The 23744-nt window shown below is 35.8% G+C and overlaps 1 protein-coding gene across 1 annotated transcript in view; it reads left to right on the plus strand.

Moving 5' to 3' along the window:
* PTPRO (protein tyrosine phosphatase receptor type O) overlaps positions 1-23744 on the plus strand; it is a gene marked incomplete at its 5' end in the record, with an annotated part of 243757 nt that overhangs the window by 161359 nt on the left and 58654 nt on the right. Inside the window, 5 exons of the mRNA XM_081309599.1 lie at positions 4205-4325; positions 5023-5216; positions 6147-6258; positions 9658-9809; positions 10917-11037. Coding sequence (XP_081165725.1) covers positions 4205-4325; positions 5023-5216; positions 6147-6258; positions 9658-9809; positions 10917-11037 — 700 coding nt within the window. The remainder of the gene's footprint in view (positions 1-4204; positions 4326-5022; positions 5217-6146; positions 6259-9657; positions 9810-10916; positions 11038-23744) is intronic.

A 23744-nucleotide genomic window follows, 5' to 3' on the forward strand; every position in this document is an offset into this window, starting at 1 on the left:
GATTGCGTATGCTGCCTTACGGGAGGTTCACCCTCACCATCATCCTGACAGAGTCCAGAGCACAAACTCCAGCATCAGAACAAGTGTGGGTTTAAGACCTGAATCTAACAGTGAACACCAGGGCAACTTTTTTCATCTCTGCAAGTCTTGGTGTCTTCATCTGTGATATGGGGAGAAGTGAATTCTACCTATGGAGTTGTGATAAAAATAAAAGGACTCTTTGTTTAATTCAGCATTTGGAACATAGTAAGTGCATAAAAAGAAGTATTAGCATTTATTACTATCCAGATTTAGTTGGATGCTTTTTGAGTCAATGGAGGGAGGTGAAGCAGCTCTGGAGTCCTCTATAGAAAAGTCTGGGATATATGTATAGCTAAGAGCTAATGGAGGAAGGACCACACAATAGAATAAGAACATTTCAGACTCAGAAGAACTGTCACTATAATATAGCTCTACCCCACTATTTAACAGTCTATCTCCTATTTCTTCCCACCATGCTCTCTAATACATTTTCCCTCATATTTCTTGAGCTGAAGAGGGGTAGTAATGGGCCTATTTGGAGTGAGACTGATTTCAACTGAGTTCTCAAGATTGAAACTTAAACCAGTCAAGAAAAATACAGAAATGCGAAGATAGGTGGAAATTGATGGAAGGAATACAGAGTTATCTAGTAGGGAATAAAGCTAATGTTATTTAGTAAGAAGAATGCAGGAGCATTTCCCTCTCCCCCCTTCAACACATGTCTAAAGAGGTCCAGGATAAATACAAAGAAATGGATATAGAGAAGACTTCTGCACCCCCACATTCATTTCAGCATTTCTCAAAGTAGCCAAGAAATGGAGTCAACTTAAGTATTCATCAGCAGATGAATAGATACTGAAAAAGTGGTATATACCCAGAATGGAACACTATACAGTCTTTTAAAAGAAGGAAATTCTATCATTTACAACAATATTGATGAACCTGGAGGACATCATACTAAGTGAAATAAGCAGTCATTGAAAGACAAATGCTGTGCGATCTACATATATATGGAATCTTTAAAAAAAACTCAATTTCATAGAAACAGAAGAAAGGTAGTTATTAGTTATCAGAAACTGGAGGGAGGAGGAGGAAGATGGGAAAAGGGAAAATGTTGAATAAAGGCTATAAAATTTCAATTATACTGGAGGAATACATTTTAGTGAGCACTTGATGGTAACCACAAGTAATAATCATATATAGTATATTTCAAAATTGCTAAAATAGATTTTTAACAGTCTTACTTCTAAAAAAATGATACACTGGTGATGTAACAGATAATGTAAATTAACTTGATGAAATCTTTCTGTGATATATATATATATATATATATATATATATATATATATATATATATATATCTCGATCGATCAGAGTATCACATTTTACCCCACAGGTACCTACAATTATTCTCCAGGTATAAATAAATAAAAAATAGGCAAAGAGTAATAGAAGTATAAACATAAGCTGGCAGCTTAGCAAATATTTAGAAATGAGGGATGCATTTGTGTTCATAATTTTTTGTTACTAAGGAAAGTAATTTGCAATACCACTTTCTTTAAAGTGAAGTAGTGTGTGTGTGTGTGTGTGTGTGTGTGTGTATAATCATAAATAAATAAAGGAGAATGGAAGCCATCTTGAGAAAAGGAGACAAACAGGATGAATGTATAGCAGCATATTTAAGTGGTTATGATTCCATGTATTTCTTTGAATAGTTACAATCAACTACAGCCTAAAATATTAAACTAAAGAAATAATCTAAGCTCTTTACATCCTGTGCAATTCTGAATATTCTAAGTAGGCAAAATGAGTGACTGTTGATCTAAGTTAGCATTTACTGGTACAGTGGGAAGTTTATAACATGCTGTAGAATTCAAATGAAGAGTTCCGAGAGGTGTTCATAATATAAGACATATATGGCTCCATGACATATTATTGACGTATATGTGCTAGAGGAGAGTCTAGAAGAATTCCTGCCAAAATATCAGAACTTGTGGAATGAGAACAGAAAAGACTTCCAATTTATGTCATTTACTCTTCTGCTGTGGGAACAATATTTATAATGAGCATGTGTTCGTTTTGCCACTTAGAATTTGTTTGTTTGTTCTTAGACATCTTACTATGTTGCCCAGGCTGGCCTCAAACTTAACATCTTACTGCCTCAGGCTCCTGAGTAGCTGGGATATAGGCAGGTGCTGCCTCATCCAACTTAGAATATATTTCAAAGATATGAAATAGTCCTGTTTAGTTACATATAAAATGTATGTTCTCATTCACATTGTCTCTTTAGAAAATTCACTATCAGCTAAGGACACCTGAGTCACTTTGTGTATAAGTCCCCAGTAAAATTGAAAATCTAAAATGTGAGCAAAAAACACTGATACAAAAGAGTGTAAATAGAAAAGAAAGGATAGAAGAGCTAATTTATTAATCAGATTTAATCTCACTTTGGTCAAGCCAATGAAATGGGAATTTTGGTGTGGTGCTCCGACTGCTTTTGTACAAAGCAGTTTGTACCAATTAAATTACACAATTTCTACCATTTATAATTTGTTTCTGATATTAGAAGAGATTAAAATACACTTTATAACATCAGTTATATGTTTATCCTAAAAAATCTTAATGAAACTTTTAAAAACATTAGAGTATAGGGGCTGGGGTTGTGGCTCAGTGGTAGAGTGCTTGCCTAGCATGTGTGAGGCCCTGGATTCAATCTTCAGCACCACATAAAATAAATAAATAAACAAAATAAAGGTATTGTGTCCATCTACAACTAAAAAAAATTTTATAAATCAGTATGGTGCATTCTCAAAAGACAAAGAATGGAATCACCATCTGACGCAGTTATACCATTCCTTGGTATTTATCTGTAAGAATTAAAGTGAGCCTACTTTAGAGATACAAGCATACCCATGTTAATTGCAGCACAATTCACAATGACAATTTATGGAATCAGCCTAGGTGTTCATCAACAGATTAATGAATAATAAAATGTGACATATATAAAAAATAAATTCAAAAATTACAGTATAGATAAACTATTAACAATACTGTTCTCATTAATTTGTATTCCTTCCTGCAGTGATTCTGCAATTTTATATCCCAGGTGCCAAAAAAGTTGATTATAAGAGTTAATATTTCTTGATATTCTGGTTTATCTCTATGAGATATGTGATATTATTATCTATATTTTATCAATGAAGAAACCAAGGTAAAAAGTTTAAATAATATATAAGAAAATCCCCAGGCATATACAGAGTTTGATGTCAGACAGCCTGAATAGAGAACCTGTGTTCTTCCCATTAAGGAAGATCATCTTAAATATTAGAGGCACTGAAGTCAAAATAGCTCACTTCCTAACCACCAGTTGAACCATAAATCCATGTGCATTTCAACATGCAACTTTAATAAATCCATTTTGTTCATCTTATACATTGTCACTATTGGACTCCATATGGCATTTGTTACATAATCAGTAGTTTTTTTTGTTTTTAAGTGAAAAGGAGCTCATCTAAATGAGAAATGTTCTCCATAACATTATTTTATAAGGTTACCAACAGACTTGCAAAGTGCTTACTGCTGTATTTCTACATTCTGCCAGTGACTTGCCCACAGATTAGAGGTCCCAACAATAAGCTTCTATTGCCAACAGTGAGTTTCAGTATGTGACCTTGGCCATTCTCTGGCTTTACTTTCTCAATCTATTAAATGAGTGATTTGAACTAGGTAATCTCTGAGGTCATTTCCATCTTTATAATTAGATATTATGTGCTTCTAAGTGACGAGAAACTAAAGACATTTCTGCACCGATCTTCGCATATAATCAGCTGACACTACAATTTAGCATGCCAGACTGTCCTTATGGTATTGCTGATTTGATTATGGTTAGAGGCTGATGTGTCTCTAGTGTGCAGGGCTACAATTGACATTGATGCATATAAAGCAGTTCATGGGGCTTATTAAATCCAGCCATAGAATTGGAATGTTCTGGGTTCCCTTCAGGGTTCACATAAACTATAAATCATCCTAATTTTGAAATCTGACCTTTCCCAGCATAAGCAAAGGCTTCTGGATTTCAAAGTCACTGTGGTTCCTCAGAGGCTCTGAATACCACATAAGCTTCTGCAAATCCCACTCTGAAAGCCCATCTCTAAGTAAATCTTATTGGGTATTTGGTTTATAGGTGAACTCAAGCAAACCTATTATTGAAAATCTGGTTCCTGGTGCCCAGTACCAGGTTGTGATGTACCTAAGGAAAGGCCCTTTGATTGGACCACCTTCGGATCCTGTGACATTTGCCATTGGTAAGTTCCTAGCAACAAGAATAATGACTTATCTTTCTCAGACTACTGGTTGGAGGGGTGCAATGTGCAAGATTGAAATCACTATCATTGCATAAGGAGTACCTACACCAGTTCACCCAATAGTCTACCTTCCGAGTATAGTGTACAGTAATGGAGGATTGCAGCCAGGACTCCGTTCCCCATCTCACATGCACACACATTCTTACAAACATAGATGCCAAAATTGTCCTATCCTCACTTCCCTCCTATAAAATGACATAGTATTTTCATATAACCTACACACATCCTCTTTAAACCATTTCTAGATTACTTATAATACCTAGTGCAATAAAAATGCTGTGAAAAGAGTTGTTATACTACATTATTTAGGAAATGAAGACAAGAAAAAAAGTCATTTTACACAGATGAATTTGAGGGAAGAATATTTTCCATCTATGATTGGTTAATCCCACAGATGTGACACCCACTGATACACAGGGCTTACTGTAAGGAATGACTAGAACTGAACACTTAGTCCATCCTTAGCATTTACTACTTGGGGGGAAAAATCAGATGCAAATGTATTTACTTTGGCTTTCAATGATTTTGTCAGAAGGGTAAAAGCCTTATTTTTAAGTAGAAGTTTGAAGCCATGGCTGAGATATTCAACACATCTTCTCCGCTTTCTATCCTTACTCCCTACCCCTCTTCTTTTTAGTTCCCACTGGAATAAAGGATTTAATGCTCTATCCCTTGGGCCCGACGGCAGTGATCCTGAGCTGGACCAGACCTTACTTGGGAGTGTTCAGAAAATACGTGGTTGAGATGTTTTATTTCAACCCTGCAACAATGACTTCGGAGTGGACAACCTACTATGAAATAGCAGCGACGGTCTCCCTAACTGCGTCTGTGGTAATCGCCCCTTAACCAGCTATCACGCTTCCCTAGGTCGACAGATGTGTCACAAAGAAGTGATTTGTAAATCAGATCATTTTGTAAACACACAGAGGTAGTTTGCTATTTTCAAGGCTTTTAGTTATTTTTGCTTTTAGGGTTTGGGGTATTTGGGGTTCTACTTTTGTTTTTAAGAGAGAGAATTTTGTGAAACTACCTTTCCCCCCTCAATGGAATTTGTCAATGAACATTTTTTTTATTGCATTTGCCCAAAGCAGAATAGATTTAGAAAGTGTTTATTGTGCTTCTCTGGTCCTAAGGAGGAACACACAAAAGGTTTCCCTCAGGCCTTCAATAGTTATTTGACCCTGTTTAACTCTAGTGATGACTCTTTCTGGAATCTACAAATTGGTTCAATACCTATATTACTGGGTCATTACAGAATGGTTTTCACAAAACTATAAGTGATTTTCTCTGTGAGACTAAATAATTTTTTAAAGTATAGGTTACCTGCAAGTTACACGTGAAGTATAACAATTATCCTCTACCCTGTGAGGTCTGTAGTAGTTATCACCCAACAAGACTCTGGCTCATGGTCCATGTTGAAAGAATACAGACTTGTGAGAGGTCACTTGTCTAATAAATAGGGAGAAGTACACGTATGGTTACTTACAAACAAGTGCTATTTCACTGTGTATTAAAATTTAGGAAATTGCAGACTGAAGCCAAAATTGGAAATATTTGTTTGTTTATCATTGAATCATCTTCAAAAAATTTTAGTTTTGTATTTTATTTTATTATGGCTCACTTCATTTCAGAAAGAATTACAAATACAAAACACAAAAAAAGGAAAATAAAAATTGTATTATGACCCAATGAAAATGCACTACTCCAAAAATATTACTTTCCTCTTAGTCCTTTGTCTCTTTGCTTTTTTGCCCCATTCAGAGAATAGCTAATCTGTTGCCAGCGTGGTACTACAACTTCCGGGTAACCATGGTGACATGGGGAGAGCCAGAACTGAGCTGTTGTGACAGTTCCACCATAAGCTTCATAACAGGTGAGCATTGTGTGGGAGATGGTTCGATGACAGAGAACCTTATTTTGAGCAGATACTAAGAGGCCACATCTCCAGAAAGGGTCAGTCACCCACCCAGCACTGAATGAGCATCAGTTTCATGGGAGATAATATACTTGATTCTGATCATTTGTTATTTGTTGAATTGATAACCTTTAAAAATTAAGATGTCATTTTTATTCTTAGTTGCTGCCCTTGACTTAGTTTTGCTCTGATCATTGCCCTTGACATGTGCTTCCCAGTTGGGATTGATTAGAACAGGGGTATAGCAGCAGAGCCTTCGGCTTTACACAGCACACTCAATTGACCTTACCCATGCAATGAGTATATTTGTTAGGCAGCATCCATTTCCTTACTAATTAAACCAGTTTTAAAGTCACAGCCTGGCTGTGGTAGAGTACAATGCAGGAGTTTAAAGTAGGCTTTGAAGAGAGATCTCCTGGAGCAAGTTAACTTTTCTACGCATCAGGTTTTTTACGTGCAAAATTGAGAAGACAGTGGTATCAATTATCTATTATTATTATGTCTTATTACCTCTTTATTGAAGATGTTACTTAGCAAAATACATTGCTCAAAGTTGAGGTACTTAAAATACTACTTAGATCACTGAGGAACTTAAATGATATAGCTATACCATCAACAGTTAAAGAAAACAATGAAAAGTAGAAATTCATCAAAAAAACATTAACCTTGTTGTTTGAACTAAGAGATTTCAGGAACTTGTTTTTGGACAATACATTCTACTTGTACAGAGTTGTACTGAGAGATTTATTGTTAATTAGAATTATTAGATGATGAATAATTTTGCCAAAATCCTTTCCTCATTGGACATCTAGCTTTCTTCTGTTAAAATTATTAATGAAACAAATGAAAAGAAATCAATCAGATGTGAATTCTTACACAATCAATTTACATGATATGTCATTTTCTTTACAAATCAATATCCAAAGTACTTTTTTTTCAGATGTTAATAGTAATAATTGCATATGTAAGTGAAAAAAAAAGACTTAAAAAAGGAGAAAATACCAATCCTTGGAAAATCACTGTACTAACCTCTTGAATGTGTTAATGATCACATACTTTATAATTAAACTTCACTGTATCAATAATTCTTAGAGTTCAAGTTTCTTGAAATTAGCTTTCAGAGAATGCTGTTTTCTTCTCAGGCAGAACAACTATCTGAAAAACTCAAAACCAGTTTCTGCTCACTTCCAGCTACAGAGCTTGAAAATTATCTTAATGGTCCTGAGCTCTTGTTTTTATCAGTGTATCTAAAATATTGCCTGATATTTGGTTAATAGAGCAAAACTTTGTATATTCAAATACCACCTTAACAGATTCTTTGCAGTGTCTCAGAGAGGGACATCAGAAACAAAATATCTTAGGAGTCACCATTCTGAGTGGTTCAAGGTGTGCCTTTTAAACTAGGGAACTGAGTTGGAGTAAAATGTATAATAGTCAAGGTGCACACAGAAGTCTGGATTAAAAAAAAAAAAAAAGTAGTTAACAAAAGAGTTATTTACCTTGATGAGCAGTTAACAGTCCCCAGCACGCTGGTCTTTAGGAATTTCTTATCTTTTCCTGGAACAAACATCTCAGCCATACTGACACCAATGGTCTAAAGTATTATTATCCAAGCATATTAATATAGATGGTTTCAATTCTCATATCCGTAAGTATAATACTTCATAGCATAGTGTCAGAATTAAATATAAATCACTATTAAAGTATATTTTATATTTATTTTTTAAATCAATGGAAATTATATTCTTTTTTGGCCTTTCTTACAGGATTTCAAATAAGGATCTTATTTATAATAAATGAGTCTTTCATGCTTTATTTCCCTATGAAATTTAATTTAATTTCCATATAATATTTCCCTTTGAAATTTAATCTAATTGCCAAATTGATATAAAAGGAAATAGGAATAAAATATTTGAATTAATTGTGACTCATTAGAACCTCAATTCCATTATCTTTGTTAGGCAACTTTGCAAGCCAAGTTCATAGTTAATTGGGCTTGGATAGCAAATAATGATTACTAAACAAACAGTGACATCTGGTGGTCTTTTAGCACTATGATGGATTTTGAAGCAACAATATGGAGTACAAAAATCTGAAGACCGGTGCTTGTTGGGTTTGCTATGCATTGCTGGGTTTGTAATTTTAAAAAGTGTTCTTGTCCTCACTAAAATTAGAATATGAGAAAATATCCTTTGAGGAAATACGTGTATAGGTATTTGGATGTGATAAAGTACCCTGGAATATCTTAAAAAGCTATAAAGAAGCCACAGTTATTTTTTCCTATATTAGAATAATCTGAAATAAGATGTGGGTATTGTTGATAGTTCATGATTATGTAAAGCATGCTAGAAATGCTAATTCCTATTACCTATGAAACAGAAATGTGTTTTTATTTATATACAGGTATTAAAAGTTTTCAGTGAATAATTGTTTTTGAAGGCATAGTCAGTTATATGTGTTTGTTATGAGTTCTACCAGCATACTAATGAAGAGAAAGCTTCATGATTTACATAAGTGTTCCTCCCATTTTTGTTGGCTTTGTGCTGCATTTCAGAACAGAATATTTCATAGTTGTCATGCCAACTTACATGTATAAATTAAATGTTTCTTAAAATCTTTAGAATTACCAGGTTCATTAAAATATGCTTTCAGAGCTCATGTTTTATAAATCTTGTGATGAACTCTGCTCCTAAATTAGCAATTTTAAAAAAATCTAACTGTGTTAGGATGTAAAATAAGTGCAGTGTTAGAATTTAGCTTTGTGGCATGATTTTTTTAAAAAAAAAATTATTCCTTCTCCTTTACCAATTAATTTGGGTAATACTTCTTGAAACCACAGGGCTGGATGTTGTCAATGATTCTGTCTTGTTATCTTATGGAAATAACATTTGCCTTCTATCCTACTTAGAGAGCTACTATATATTCTGTTCTTCACTTTTCTCTCTTTTTGCTCCTTATTCCTGTCAACATCTTCACTGTACCACAATGGAAGAGATTTTATACTATAGGACCCCAAGTTTTCCAATACTGCTTGGTTAATAACTTTACCAATGCCTACTAATTGACTGAAACAAGCGTACCCAAGCAAGGAAACATACTAGGAACCCTGTAACTGGATCACATAACAGGGGGCACCATTGGGTTTAGCTGTCTTGTGTTTGAGATACACAAGATGAAGTCCCATGAAATAAATGCCCACCCTGTACCCAGCCTTCTCTGCTTCTGAGAGATCCAGGAGTCCCCAGGCCTGATGTTAGCTTTAATTCCCTAAAATGTTGCTATATGGGATTTCATCCTCTCCTGATAAGTACTTTATTAGTCCTTTGTACTAAGTTGTATCTCTTTCCTCCCTCATAGCCCCAGTAGCTCCAGAAATCACTTCTGTGGAATATTTCAATAGTCTGTTATCTATCAGCTGGACATATGGGGATGACACCACTGACCTGTCCCATTCTAGAATGCTGCACTGGATGGTTGTTGCAGAAGGAAAGAAGAAAATTAAAAAGAGCGTATGTTGTTTTTTTTTAATTCAAATATTAGGCATCTCAACATTTAGTAGCATGGACTATTGAAAACCACTAAGCAAACATTTATGTAGATAAACATATGTTTGTATACCAACTGGCACTGTTTGAGCTCAGGAAATAGAACAACCCAAAATTACATTCTTTCTTATATAGAACTTAATCTTTAATCTCTAACAGTGAGTTGTAATAGCTGAAATAACTATTGGTTTAATTTATATTCAAAGTTATGATTTGAGATCATTCTTCAGGATGCCAAACATTTTCAAGAAAATGATAATTAACAAATTTCAATATTTTCTCCATATATCACCAACACCTAAATATTTGGATACACTGGGGATATTGATTTCTTCTCTCCAAGTTTATTAGCTTTTAAGCATTGTGTTCATTATGATACAGACTAAAGTACTATAATAAAAACAAACATACAAACAAAAAACAAGATACAAGTTTTTTGTTGTTTTTAATTATAGCCTAGTATGGGTCACCCAGGTCCTTTCTATTTTCCTGCTCCATTTGTCACTATGTGGAGTTGTCATTTGCACAGGAGAAGTTCATTATCATTTCATCCATCCTGCAGTCTGCAGGAAGAAGGCAAGAGAGGACATGGAGGCCCAGCACTTATAGAATATGAACTCGCTCATTGCACACATGATCACGTGCCCCCCCAGCTGCAGAGGAGCATGGGAAATGTAGTCTTTAGGTAGAAAGCCATGTCTATAGACATAGCTAGGTTTCTTCTGAGCCTTTCAGAATATGTGTATTGGTAACAACCCAACAATATCTTTTCTAAAATCTGCTGCGACTATATGGGAAAACACTAGAGCAATATCTATATCAAATAAGGGAATGGATTACTGAATTGTTTTATCTAGAGTGGATATACATGTTTAAGTCTCCTTGCATTTGGCTCAAATGAGAAATTTGTATAATTTTCAGAGAACATAACTTATATGTAATATAAGTAATATAATTGTAGATCACAGCACAAAACAGAGAAGGAATGGTGCTATAGCCTTGTAATTGTGTAGAATAGTGTGCTGGTTCATTCAATAGAAGTTTAAGCCCTGGATTTTGGTGTTCTTCCAGGTAACACGAAATGTCATGACTGCGATTCTCAGCTTACCTCCGGGAGACATATACAACCTCTCAGTAACGGCTTGCACAGAAAGAGGAAGCAACACCTCCACACTCCGCCTTGTCAAGCTAGGTAGGAGTATATGGGCAAGTGTAGAAACTATCACACTGGGAGAACTGGTGCTTGATCCCTTAATTCAGTGTGGGCTCCTTGACTCAATGAAATAATAACAGAAAACAGCTAATTCTCTCTTGTAAAGAGGCAGAAGGTAGACATTTATACTACCCAAAAATATAGTCAAGTTAGAATAAGTTTTTGTGAGTAAAATGTATATTATGCTGGGAGACAGGTGTATTTGCCATTCTTAAAACCATAAATGAACACAGTTCGTTTTAAAGATGGATGAATATTAGAGAATATCTAGTGCAGTGTTTTTAACTGTTAGACAACATCCCCTTTTCATATAAATGGCTATTAATTATCTTAAATAGACACTCATAGCTAAAATAACCCACACACTAGTTTTTTTAAAGTTGTTATGATTTCATATGAATATAAAAATCAATATGAATGAAAAAATATTTATAACAAAATAATAGAGTCCCCTATGTATGTGTGTTCAAACACAGCTACTCTGAAAGACTTATGAAGTTGCCTACTGCATACACATAGCTCAAATGAACAAGTTTATGTTTGCAAGAACTGACCAGTAGTCCTGATAATTTATAATTTTCAGAAAATATAACCATAAATATATAAAAGAATATTTTTTAAATGATGGAAGGAACAACTGAAAATAAATTAATTAATAATAAATAACTGAGAAAGCCCAGATACAAGTGTGCCCTAGAATAAAACTAGAGTTAGAGTAAATCAGAAGAAATTAGGTATTTGCATATGATGAGACCAAGAGGTAGATGACCTTAATGTGGAGATAACATACCAAGAAAACAATAGACTGTGGATGAGGGAAGGTGAGGAAAGTAGGGTATTCTTGCAAATGAGCTGAAACTTACTGTGCAGTAATGTCAAATAATTCTTTATAATTTGACATACAAATTGGAAGTGACACTGTGTAACTCAACATATATCTTCTAGAGTAAAATAGTGACTACTAGAAACTAGGAAGGGTAAGAAGGATAGAGGAACAGTTGGATAATGGTTATTATATATTAAGATATACATTTAGTTTCTGATCCTATAATTGGCAGCAGGCAATGGAGAATGGATTGGCAAAAAAAGTTGTGTTGTTGACCTCTTGGGACAGTATCAGTATGAAAACAACTCAAAAGTGAATTCATAATTTCAATAGGTAATGTTCACAACATAGATCTCTTACCACTTTTATATCTCAAAAATTTTAAATATATGGAAGACAATAACAAAACTATTTCCCAAATGGTGATACAGTTTACTGATATCAGGCTTTCAGGTGTCTATTAATTTATAATATGTGCCTGAATCATCTTTGTTATCTCATATGTTCATGTGTGCAGCTATGAGTAAGGAGTGCTTTATTAGTGGAATAACACCATGGGTAGCATTGTGTCTGTGAGGAATTTTTAGAAGATCTCCAACAAAACAAAACAAAAGCTTTCTTTAATTTATTCAGTAGGCACATTTCTCTACAACTAAAGGCAAAGGGCACTGAGTCTTGAATCCTTTTTAACTCACACTTGACACGATGAAAACTAAATTCTTATACTAAACCCCTTTAAAATTATGCATCATGTAGTTGGAAATACATGATGTTTTGAAAAGATACTATGGGAAGAAAAGTACATTATTGAACAATTTTTAAATGATATCTTCCTAATCCGTTTAAATATGACAACTTTCTTCTTAATTATTTTACTTAATTCTTTGAAATTTTTTCAATATCATTGCAGTAAAGTACATGAAATTTATTTTTATGGTAAATTATTCTTGTGTGACATTCTGAAGTCATGTGGCATATAGGAGATGAGACAGTTTTTTATTTGAAATCCTCTTGCTCATTGTGGACAGCCAATATTTATCAAGTCCCTGTATTCTGACTACACAAAACATTCCTGCATGTTTCCAAACACATTCAAGGAGACAGTGCTTCTCACTTTGGGAATCAAGTATAGGGTTGTACACTGCAGGTAATCTGTTCTTCTTCACTGGTGGCCCATGCTTGAATTTTAGAGAATACCAACTTCCAACATGGCATCATCTACTTATTAAGATAAACGCTTACCTTCCTATTTCAGATTGTGTCTCCCATGAATTCAAAGGTCAGTTCAAAAATCATTTCCAAGTAACCAGAACTACTTGAAGATTTCACTCATGTCCTCAGTGTCTTTCTTTTCCCAAGCATTATTATTACATGTAGCTGTGTGTTTGAGGTCCTGGCTTCTTTCTCCAATTAATTTGTATAATCAATCTCCTTTACAATTCAAATTCAGAGTGTGCTTACCAAAATAACATCTTCATTGGGCTTAGTACAGGCTTCTCTGTCATTCTGATGGTATTGTGACATTACAGATGACTTACGGAGCCCTGAGAATATGGGGAGAAGTTATAACTAGTACAATTATGTCTTCATTGGAAGTGTAAGTTGAAAATCAAGATGCTTTCTCAAACATCATGAGGTCTTGAGCTTCCATGTTTGCCTGATACATAGGACTGTCTAAGCCAACTGGTAAATTTCCTTTAAACTTTTCAAGAGTAAAAGGCAAGTTCCTAGATAAATTATTTCTATGAAATAAAAAAGTTTTTCTTTATTAATATCTTAATAGCAGATGGAATACTGTCTCTATCTTGTTCTTCCCTGAAAGACAATCTATACATAATATGCCTTTTTTTTTCATGGCAACTAAATAATCTAACTTTTTATCCTTTTGATAAAACATTCTATTTTTCATCACTAATCATGTTATTGTATTTTATTAGCTCTCCCAATTTTTAAAAAATATTTTTTAGTTGTAGTTGGACACAATACCTTTATTTTATTTATTTTTATGTGGTACAGAGAATCAAACCCAGGGTCTCGCACGTGCTAGGTGAGAACTCTACCACTGAGCCACATCCCAAGCCCCTAGCTCTCACAATTTTCCATAACACAATGCCTTGCCACCTATAGCTGCTCAATATATATTACTGAATTGAATTGAAATAGTAGACTTCAAGGTTGAAAGTAGTAGCTAATATTTAACCAAAATAATTTCATCTTTGATAGAAGTGAAATAGCATTGTGCTTTTAAAATAACTGAATTGAAGTTACTTTTTGTTTTACAAAACTTCATATCATTTTGTTTCTTCACAGTGTTCATTTTGGTGTACACAAAAGTCATATTAATTCTACTTTACAAGAAAATACAATTTTGACACACAGATTTTCATTTGAATCAGAATACTCTTGTTAAAGCTTGGACGAAAACTAGCTGGGTTAACCAGCATTCCAGCTTCTCTGACAGAGGTCTCTTTATGCTATGGCTATCATAGGAGGCAGGATTTACCTCTGTGGAAAGAAATTAAACTATGGATGACTATAGTATAACATAAGTTAATCCAAGATGACATGTGCAAAGGTAAATAGCCCTTTCTCAAAATAATTGCCAAGAATTTTCAATTATAATGTCAACAGCAAACATCCACATTAAGACACATACCATCAGTGGTGCTATTTACAGAATGTTGAGCCAGTCCTCCCACAGAGAATTTCTGAGTGCCTGCAGTTTCATGGTACTACGGTGGTATGTGATGACCAGTCCCTTTGGAAGTCAACACAAATGTTAAAAATTAAATCTGTACCTAAGACCCGTCGTGTTGGAAGAAACCACTGGTCTGCACATGACTATGTTTTCAACCAATAACCAGTCATATCTCCAAGTCTTGGTGAATCCAACTAGAACTTTGGGCCAACTTTAAGAGGACTTAGGAAGTTTATATCAGAGAATCAGTTTTCCAACCTTAAAAAAAGGAGGAAGAAGAAAGGAAAAGAAACAAGAATGGTAAATGTTGGACATTTACAAGATAGCTCTGTACTAATAGAACATTCACTTATTAATTCATCTAACAAATATATATTGACAGCCTTGCAAGCACTAGTGAAAAGTCAAACTACTTGTAGCAATGAACCCAAAGCCTTCTTTCACAGAAATGTCCACAAATAACGTATGATCTAGTGAAGAGAAAATGATAAGTGTTTCATAGAGCATTAAAGCAGAGCACTGTGGTACAGTCACTGTGTGGTTAAAGGTTTCTTTGAGAGAGCCATCAAAGCTGAGGTCTAAATAACCAAAGAGGATCATCCACAGAAGGTTGGGGAAGTGTTCTATGTGGAGGGGATAGGCAGAGACCAGATTGTACAGGATTTTGAAGGCATTGAGGTAGAATTTTACATTTAGAGCCATGGGACATTTAGAGGATTTAAAAACATCTGACTTACATTTGAAACAATCCCTCTGGTAGCTTAAGGGAGAAAGGATGGTTGAGTCAACAACCAATAAAGGGTTATTTGTCCCAGTTGAAAAAATAACATTCTAATCCAAATAAGTCCCATGAGAAATGATGGAAACCTTGACTAAAGTGGTTATAACGGAGATGAAGAGAAGTGGACAGAATTGTGGAGCTATTTTGAAGGTTGTATCAAGCTTCTGTTGCGACAGAGATGGGAAGTGAGAGAAAGAAATTGACACTGACTTCTAGGCGTGGCTCTTGAGCAACTAGGATGGATGGTGGTACAATTCATTGAGATGGAAAAGTCTTGAAAAATTAGAGGAGCACTAAATTTGGAGTAAAGTAAGAATCAAGGAATTTTCTTAGGATATAAATTTGTGGTAACTGTGGGACATCAAAGAGCAGATGTTAAATAAAGAGATTATTGATAGATGTGTCTGGAAATTGAGGAGAATTTCTAGGCTGGAAAGATCATTTGGGGGCATCTAAGATGAGGTCACCAAGTAATAAGATGAAACAGATGAGCAGAGAAGCCCTGGATCTAGCCTACAAGAAACACTTCAGCACTTACAGATTGAGCCCAGGAGAAGCCAGCAAGAGACACTGGGAAATACTAGCCAGTGAGGAAAGAAAAAACCCGAAGACAGGATTTGCATACCACCATTGTGAAACTTCTGCTTTTTCCTGCCCACAGACTTGTGCAGGCAGAGTCAGGACAGGAATCCTGTACCGCCAGTGCTTGGAGAGGGTTTGGGGATGACTGAGTGCTGTGCTGCCTTGCAGCACAACAGAGCCTAGGAAGGCTGGACCCACTCTACCCCTGGCAGACCTGGGTCTGGACACAGGATCAATTCTTTTTATCTGTTTTCTGCATACTTGTTCCTGAATTGGGTTTTCTCTAAAACCTTCATTTCCTTCATAACACATGTAACAAACAAGGGAGGATCCCCACACCGGCTCTGTGGTTTTCTGTTCCCCTTTTATAATTTGGACATTAGGACATTAGCTCGATTTTCTGAATCTCCATCATGAAAATTTTTGAAGAGATTAGAAATCTTTAAAACATCATTTGGCCACAGACAAGGGGAAAAACAGAAACACTTTGAGATGTTTAGAATTTGGGAAGTATTGGATCCCTTGTCCTCTCTTTCTTCAGTAGATTGCAAATAATTATGGAGTTTATTTAATAAACTGGGTTTTCTGACCAGCCTGTTGTACTTGTGGTCTCACTCCCTCTTAAGAACATTTGTTTATCATTTTGTTGAAACCATGGAATTTACAATTTTGGAAATAGTTGCTTGAATATATGCAGTCCTTGGTTTTAGAAAGGAGTGGGTTAAGTGTGTGAGTCATACCTTACTGAAGTCTGAAGTACCACTCCCTAGCCACCCTTTCCTGGAATCCTCTCCTAATATATAACTAATGTTATTTTTCTTATTCTCTCCCCCCATACATACACAAAAAGAGCTAAGTAAGTTGAGAATATGAATAAATGGTGTCAAATGGCACAGAGAGAAAGAAGATTAAAAAAAAATGGACGAATGAATGAATGTATGGGAAGAAAAATTGAAGAAAAGGAAACAAAGTGTGCATATCTGTAGCATTCATTATATACACATCCCCGTTATACACACATACCAGTCTCTCTCTCTCTCTCTCTCTCTCTCTCTCTCTCTCTCTCACACACACACACACACACACACACACACACAACAATAAAGTCATGTACTTTTTACAAATGCATTCATTCATTTTATCAACCACCAAACATTTAGTCTGCTTTTACTATGTGCCACACACTATTCTGGGTTCTGGGTATACACAAATAACAAAAATTTTTGGCCTGTTCTAGTACAAAAAAAAAAGGATGATAAATATAGCTACATGAATGTTGAGCAGTGATGTTTTGTGGGAAAAAAAAAAAGAAGAGGCAGCAAAGGCAGTGAGTGCTGAGGGGTAAGTGCGATATTTGTTGTGGGTGGAGTAAGTGTCACTGTGACTAATGTTTGAGTCCAAACCTGAAGGTGAGGGGATGAAGCAAAGGGTTAAGTAGGAAGTTATCAGGTGAGCAGAGGGAGTCACAGGTAGAAAGTCTTGGAAGCATCAGTGAGCCTGGTAACTTCAAAGAACAATCAAGAAGGCTAGAGTAGATTCAACAAAGGGGAAAGTAGTAGATGGCGGGCCAGAGAGGTAACAAGGGAGCAGTCAGTGTGGGGTCATTGAAGAGCATTTTCCTGAGTGAGAGGATGCTCCATGGGATGGGCTAACAGAGGAGTCACAACACTGACACATTTCACAGTAGGATCCTGGTGGGAACTGTTTAGGGCTGAGAGCAAAAGTACAAGACCAGTTAGGTAAGATGACCACACATCTGTATTGCCTTAGGCAATACAAGTTTGCACCTCTTATGGATCAGTTAAAATCTAACAATCTTCTTAGAAATCCCCTCCTTCCCCAGATGATCCAAGTTGGACACATTGGGTTCATTATAATTAGGCAGAATAGCACGATTTGTTGTTACATATTCAAACATACACGCAATATAACAGTACAATTTGGCCAGTTTTATTCTCCGGTACCTTTCCCTTCCCTCCCCCTAACCCCCTTACTCTCTACTGGTTTCCTTTCTATTTTCATGAGATTCTCCCCACTTCCCCAACCCCCCCCATTTTTATCTCAGCCTCCACATGTAAGAGAAAACACAGTACCCTTGACTTTCTAAGTGCAGTTTATTTTGTTTAACATAATATTTTCAAGTACTATTCACTTACCTTCAAAACACATCATTTAATTTTTCTTTAAGGATGAATAAAACTCCAATGTGTATATATCCCACATTTTCTTTATCTAGTCATTCATTGCTAGACACCTAAGCTAGTTTGATAATTTGGCTATTGTGAATTGTGCTGCTATAAACCTGGGTATGCATGTAGCACTATAGTATGCTGACTTTAATTCTTCAGGATAAATACCAAGAGTGATGCCGCTGGGTTATACAGTGGTTCCATTCAGGTTGGACTTTTATGATCAATTATATAGTTCTTCAAAGTCAAGAGGCCATTGATATCTATCCATACAAGAAATTGCTTGCATCAGGCTGGTAGCAACAAAAAGTGGTCACATAAAAAAAATGTATTGTGAAGGCAGAGCTGAGAGAAACTACTGTTGAACTTAAATGTTGTCAAATTAGTGATAAGACACCAAAACCTAGGATCTGAGCAATTGAAAGGACAGAGGTGCAATTTATTGAGTTGAAGATTATAGGACAAAGTGATCTGGAGGAAAGATTGTTAAGTTCAGCCTCTGACTGGTCAGCAGTCCCAAGTGTCTGTTAAACATTACAGACGAGATACTGCACTGAACAGGCTGTTAGATGGAGCTTGGATTCAGTGGGGACTTCGTGTATGGAAATAAATTTAAGAGTAGTCAAGAAACAGACTTGAGCAGGTTATTAGGAATGAAGAAAGCAAAAAGAATTCTATCCACAGACTATGCTCCAAGCCACTTCAACATTAATAAGTAAAAGTGACAAGGAAAAACCAGCAAAAGAGGATGACTAGCCAGAGAAGCAAGAAGGAGCCAAGGAAAGTGTGATATCATAGGAGCCAGGCAAAGAAGGAGCCTTGATGGTTACAGGGAACACCTTGTCATTCTGCAGATAAGTCAGGTAAGATGAAGAATGAGAACTGAACACTGATCTGAGCAACCAACCTAGAAGTCACTGCAGATTTTGAGAAAAGGCATTTGGGTAGAGCAGTGAACAAAAGTATCCAATTTGAAGGAGCTCAAAGAGAATGCAAAGAGAAAAGCTCAAGAGCTGGAATAGAAAAACTTTTGAGAAATTTTATTATAAAGGAAAAAAGAGGAAGTGAGCAGAAGCTGAATAATAAAGAATTTATGAATTTTTGTTGGGTTTTTTTCTTTTCTTTTTATTCTTCAACGGAATGGGAAAAGCTTGAATGTAAGCTAATCAGAATGATTCAATAGAGCCGGGGGAAAAAATCATTCAGGATAATTAGAAGTGAGACTTTAAATGATGTCCCTAATTGGGCCAGAGGAGATGGCAGCCAGGAGAGGAGCTGAGGGTTTGGGGTGAATCTTCAGTAAGACAATGAAAGACAGAGATGTGGGCACTGATGGGGTAGTCAGAAGGGTGGGTGATGATGGTAACTGTGAAAGTCTCTTCTGATTGACTTCTTAGGAGATAATCATACATGTTCTTTAGGTTTGTAGGATATCATAATGGTTCTACAATTCTTCTTGTATAGACCTTTATGACCAGCAGTCACACATATATTGCTTTCTAGTTTAGATTTCAGTGATAGTTATGTCACTGTCCCAATTGCTCTGCACTGGGCTTGAGACTCGCCAATACCTATCCTCAATACATCTCTCCCCATTTCCCACTGAAGTCCTCTGAGTCACTGCCAACTGCCCACAGCCCTGCCACATAGCGTCAGCACTTCTTTTTTTTTTTTTTTTAATTTTATTTTTTTATTGATTATTTAAAGCATTACATAGCTCATGATATATCATCTTTCATACATTAGACTCAAATTGTGCTTTGAACTCCCATTTTCACCCCAAATACAGATTGCAGAATAACATCTGTTACATATTCACATTTTTACATAATGCCATATTAGTGTCTGTTGTATTCTGCTACCTTTCCTATCCCCTACTATCCCCCCTCCCCTCCCCTCCCCTCCCATCTTCCCTCTCTACCTCCCCTGCTGTTATTCAATTCTCTCCCTTTTTTTTTCCCTCCCCCTTGCCCCTCATAGCCTCTTATAATTTTATGTATCCTTGAAGGTCTCCTACCATTTCCATATGCTTTCCCTTCTCTCTCCGTTTCTCTCCCCCCATTCGTCTTTGTTTACTGTAGTCTTTTCCACATGCTCTTCCTTCCTGTTCTGTTCTTAGTTGTTCTCTTTATATCAAAGCAGACATTTGGCATTTGTTTTTTAGGGCTTGGCTAGCTTCACTTAGCATAATCTGTTCTAATGCCATCCATTTCCCTGCAAATTCTATGATTTTGTCATTTCTTAGTGCTGCATAATACTCCATTGTGTATACATGCCACATTTTTTTTATCCATTCATCTATTGAAGGGCATCTAGGTTGGTTCCACAGTCTAGCTATTGTGAATTGTGCCGCTATAATCATTGATGCAGCCGTATCCCTATAGAGCGCTCTTTTAAGGTCCTCAGGGAATAGTCCGAGAAGTGCAATAGCTGGGTCAAATGGTGGTTCCATTCCCAGCTTTCCCAGGAATCTCCATACTGCTTTCCAAATTGGCCTCACCATTTTGCAGCCCCACCAGCAGTGTACAAGTGTACCTTTTTCCCCACATCCCCGCCAACACTTGTTGTTTGACTTCATAATGGCTGCCAATCTTACTGGAGTGAGATGGTATCTTAGGGTGGTTTTGATTTGCATTTCTCTGATTGCTAGAGATGGTGAGCATTTTTTCATGAACTTGTTGATTGATTGTATGTCCTCCTCTGAGAAGTGTCTGTTGAGGTCCTTGGCCCATTTGTTAATTGGGTTATTTGTTATCTTATTGTTTAATTTTTTGAGTTCTTTGTACATTCTGGATATTAGGGCTCTATCGGAGGTGTGGGGGGTAAAGATTTGTTCCCAGGATGTAGGCTCTCTATTTACCTCTTTTATTGTTTCTCTTGCTGAGAAAAAACTTTTTAGTTTAAGTAAGTCCCATTTGTTTATTCTTGTTGTTAACTCTTGGGCTATGGGTGTCCTATTAAGGAATTTGGAGCCCGACCCCACAATTTGTAGATCGTAGCCAACTTTTTCTTCTATCAGACGCAGTGTCTCTGATTTGATATCTAGCTCCCTGATCCATTTTGAGTTAATTTTTGTGGATGGCGAGAGAAAGGGATTCAATTTCATTTTGTTGCATACGGATTTCCAATTTTCCCAGCACCATTTGTTGAAGATGCTATCCTTCCTCCATTGCATGCTTTTAGCCCCTTTATCAAATATAAGATAGTTGTAACTTTGTGGATTAGTCTCTGTGTCTTCTATTCTGTACCATTGGTCCACCCGCCTGTTTTGGTACCAGTACCATGCTGTTTTTGTTACTATTGCTTTGTAGTACAGTTTGACCTCTGGTATCGCTATACCTCCAGATTCACACTTCCTGCTTAGAATTGCTTTTGCTATTCTGGGTCTTTTGTTTTTTCATATGAATTTCATGATTGCTTTGTCTATTTCTACAAGAAATGCCGTTGGTATTTTGATTGGCATCGCATTAAACCTATAGAGAACTTTGGGTGATATCGCCATTTTGATGATGTTAGTTCTGCCTATCCTTGAACAGGGTACATTTTTCCATCTTCTGAGATCTTCTGCTATCTCTCTCTTTAGGGTTCTGTAGTTTTCATTGTATAAATCTTTCACCTCTTTTGTTAGGTTGATTCCCAAGTATCTTATTTTCTTTGAGGATATTGTGAATGGAGTGGTTTTCCTTATTTCCATTTCAGAAGTTTTGTTGCTGATATATAGGAATGCCTTTGATTTATGCGTGTTGATTTTATAACCTGCCACTTTGCTGAATTCATTTATTAACTCTAGCAGCTTCTTTGTAGACTCTTTTGGGTCTGTTAAGTATATTATCATGTCATCCGCAAATAGCGATAGTTTAATTTCTTCTTTTCCTATTTTTATGCCTTTAATTTCTTTTGTCTGTCTAATTGCTCTGGCTAGTACTTCGAGAACTAAATTGAATAGAAGTGGTGATAGAGGGCATCCCTGTCTTGTTCCAGATTTTAGAGGGAATGCCTTCAATTTTTCTCCATTCAGAATGATGCTAGCCTGAGGCTTAGCATAGATAGCTTTTACAATGTTGAGGTAAGTTCCTGTTATCCCTAGTTTTTCTAGTGTTTTGAACATAAAGGGATGCTGTACTTTGTCGAATGCTTTCTCTGCGTCTATCGAGATGATCATATGGTTCTTATCTATAAGTCTATTGATGTAATGAATAGCATTTATTGATTTCCGTATATTGAACCATCCTTGCATCCCAGGAATGAATCCTACTTGATCATGGTGCACAAGTTTTCTGATATGTTTTTGTATTCGATTCGCCAGAATTTTATTGAGAATTTTTGCATCCAAGTTCATTAGAGATATTGGTCTGTAGTTTTCTTTCTTTGAAGTATCTTTGTCTGGTTTTGGGATCAAAGTGATGTTGGCCTCATAGAATGAATTTGGAAGAGCTCCTTCTTTTTCTATTTCTTGGAATAGCTTGAAAAGTATTGGTATTAATTCTTCTTTGAAGGTTTTGTAGAACTCCGCTGTATACCCATCTGGTCCAGGGCTTTTCTTAGTTGGTAGTCTTTTGATGGCTTCTTCTATTTCTTCTTTTGTTATTGGTCTGTTTAAATTGTGTGTGTCTTCCTGTCTCAATCTGGGCAATTCATATGCCTTAAGAAATTTATCGATATCTTCATTATCTTCTATTTTATTGGAATATAGGGTTTCAAAATACTTTCTAATTATCTTCTGTATTTCTGTAGTGTCTGTTGTGATATTGCCTTTTTCATCCCGTATGTTAGTAATTTGAGTTCTCTCTCTTCTTCTTTTCGTTAGCATGGCTAAGGGCTTGTCTATCTTATTTATTTTTTCAAAGAACCAACTTTTAGTTTTATCTATTTTTTCAATGGTTTCTTTTGTTTCAATTTCGTTGATTTCTGCTCTAATTTTAATTATTTCTTGTCTTCTACTACATTTGCTATTGTTTTGCTCTTCCTTTTCTAGATTTTTGAGGTGTTGTGTGAGTTCATTTATTTGTTGGTTTTTTCTTTTTTTGAGGTAAGAACTCCAAGAAATGAATTTCCCTCTTAAAACTGCTTTCATTGTGTCCCATAAATTCCGGTATGTTGTGTCTGTGTTATCATTTGACTCTAAGAATTTTTTCATCTCCTCCTTTATGTCTTCTATAACCCATTGATCATTCAATAACATATTGTTCATTTTCCATGTGATGTAGGATTTTTCCTTCCTTCTTTTATCATTGATTTCCAATTTCATTCCATTATGGTCAGATATGGTGCATGGTATTATCTCCACGCCTTTATATTTACTAAGAGTTGTCTTATGGCATAATATATGGTCTATCTTTGAGTAGGATCCATGTGCTGCTGAGAAGAACGTGTATCCACTTGATGATGGTTGATATATTCTATATATGTCGGTTAAGTCTAGGTTATTGATTGTGCTGTTGAGTTTTATAGTTTCTTTATTCAGTTTTTGTCTAGAGGATCTGTCTAATGGTGAGAGCGGTGTGTTGAAGTCACCCATAATTATTGTGTTGTGGTCTATTTGACTCTTGAACTTGAGGAGAGTTTGTTTTATGAACGTTGCAGCTCCATTGTTGGGTGCATACAAATTGA

The sequence above is a fragment of the Spermophilus citellus genome (genome assembly GCF_964194105.1).
Source record: "Spermophilus citellus genome assembly, chromosome: 10".
Lineage (NCBI taxonomy): Eukaryota > Metazoa > Chordata > Mammalia > Rodentia > Sciuridae > Spermophilus > Spermophilus citellus.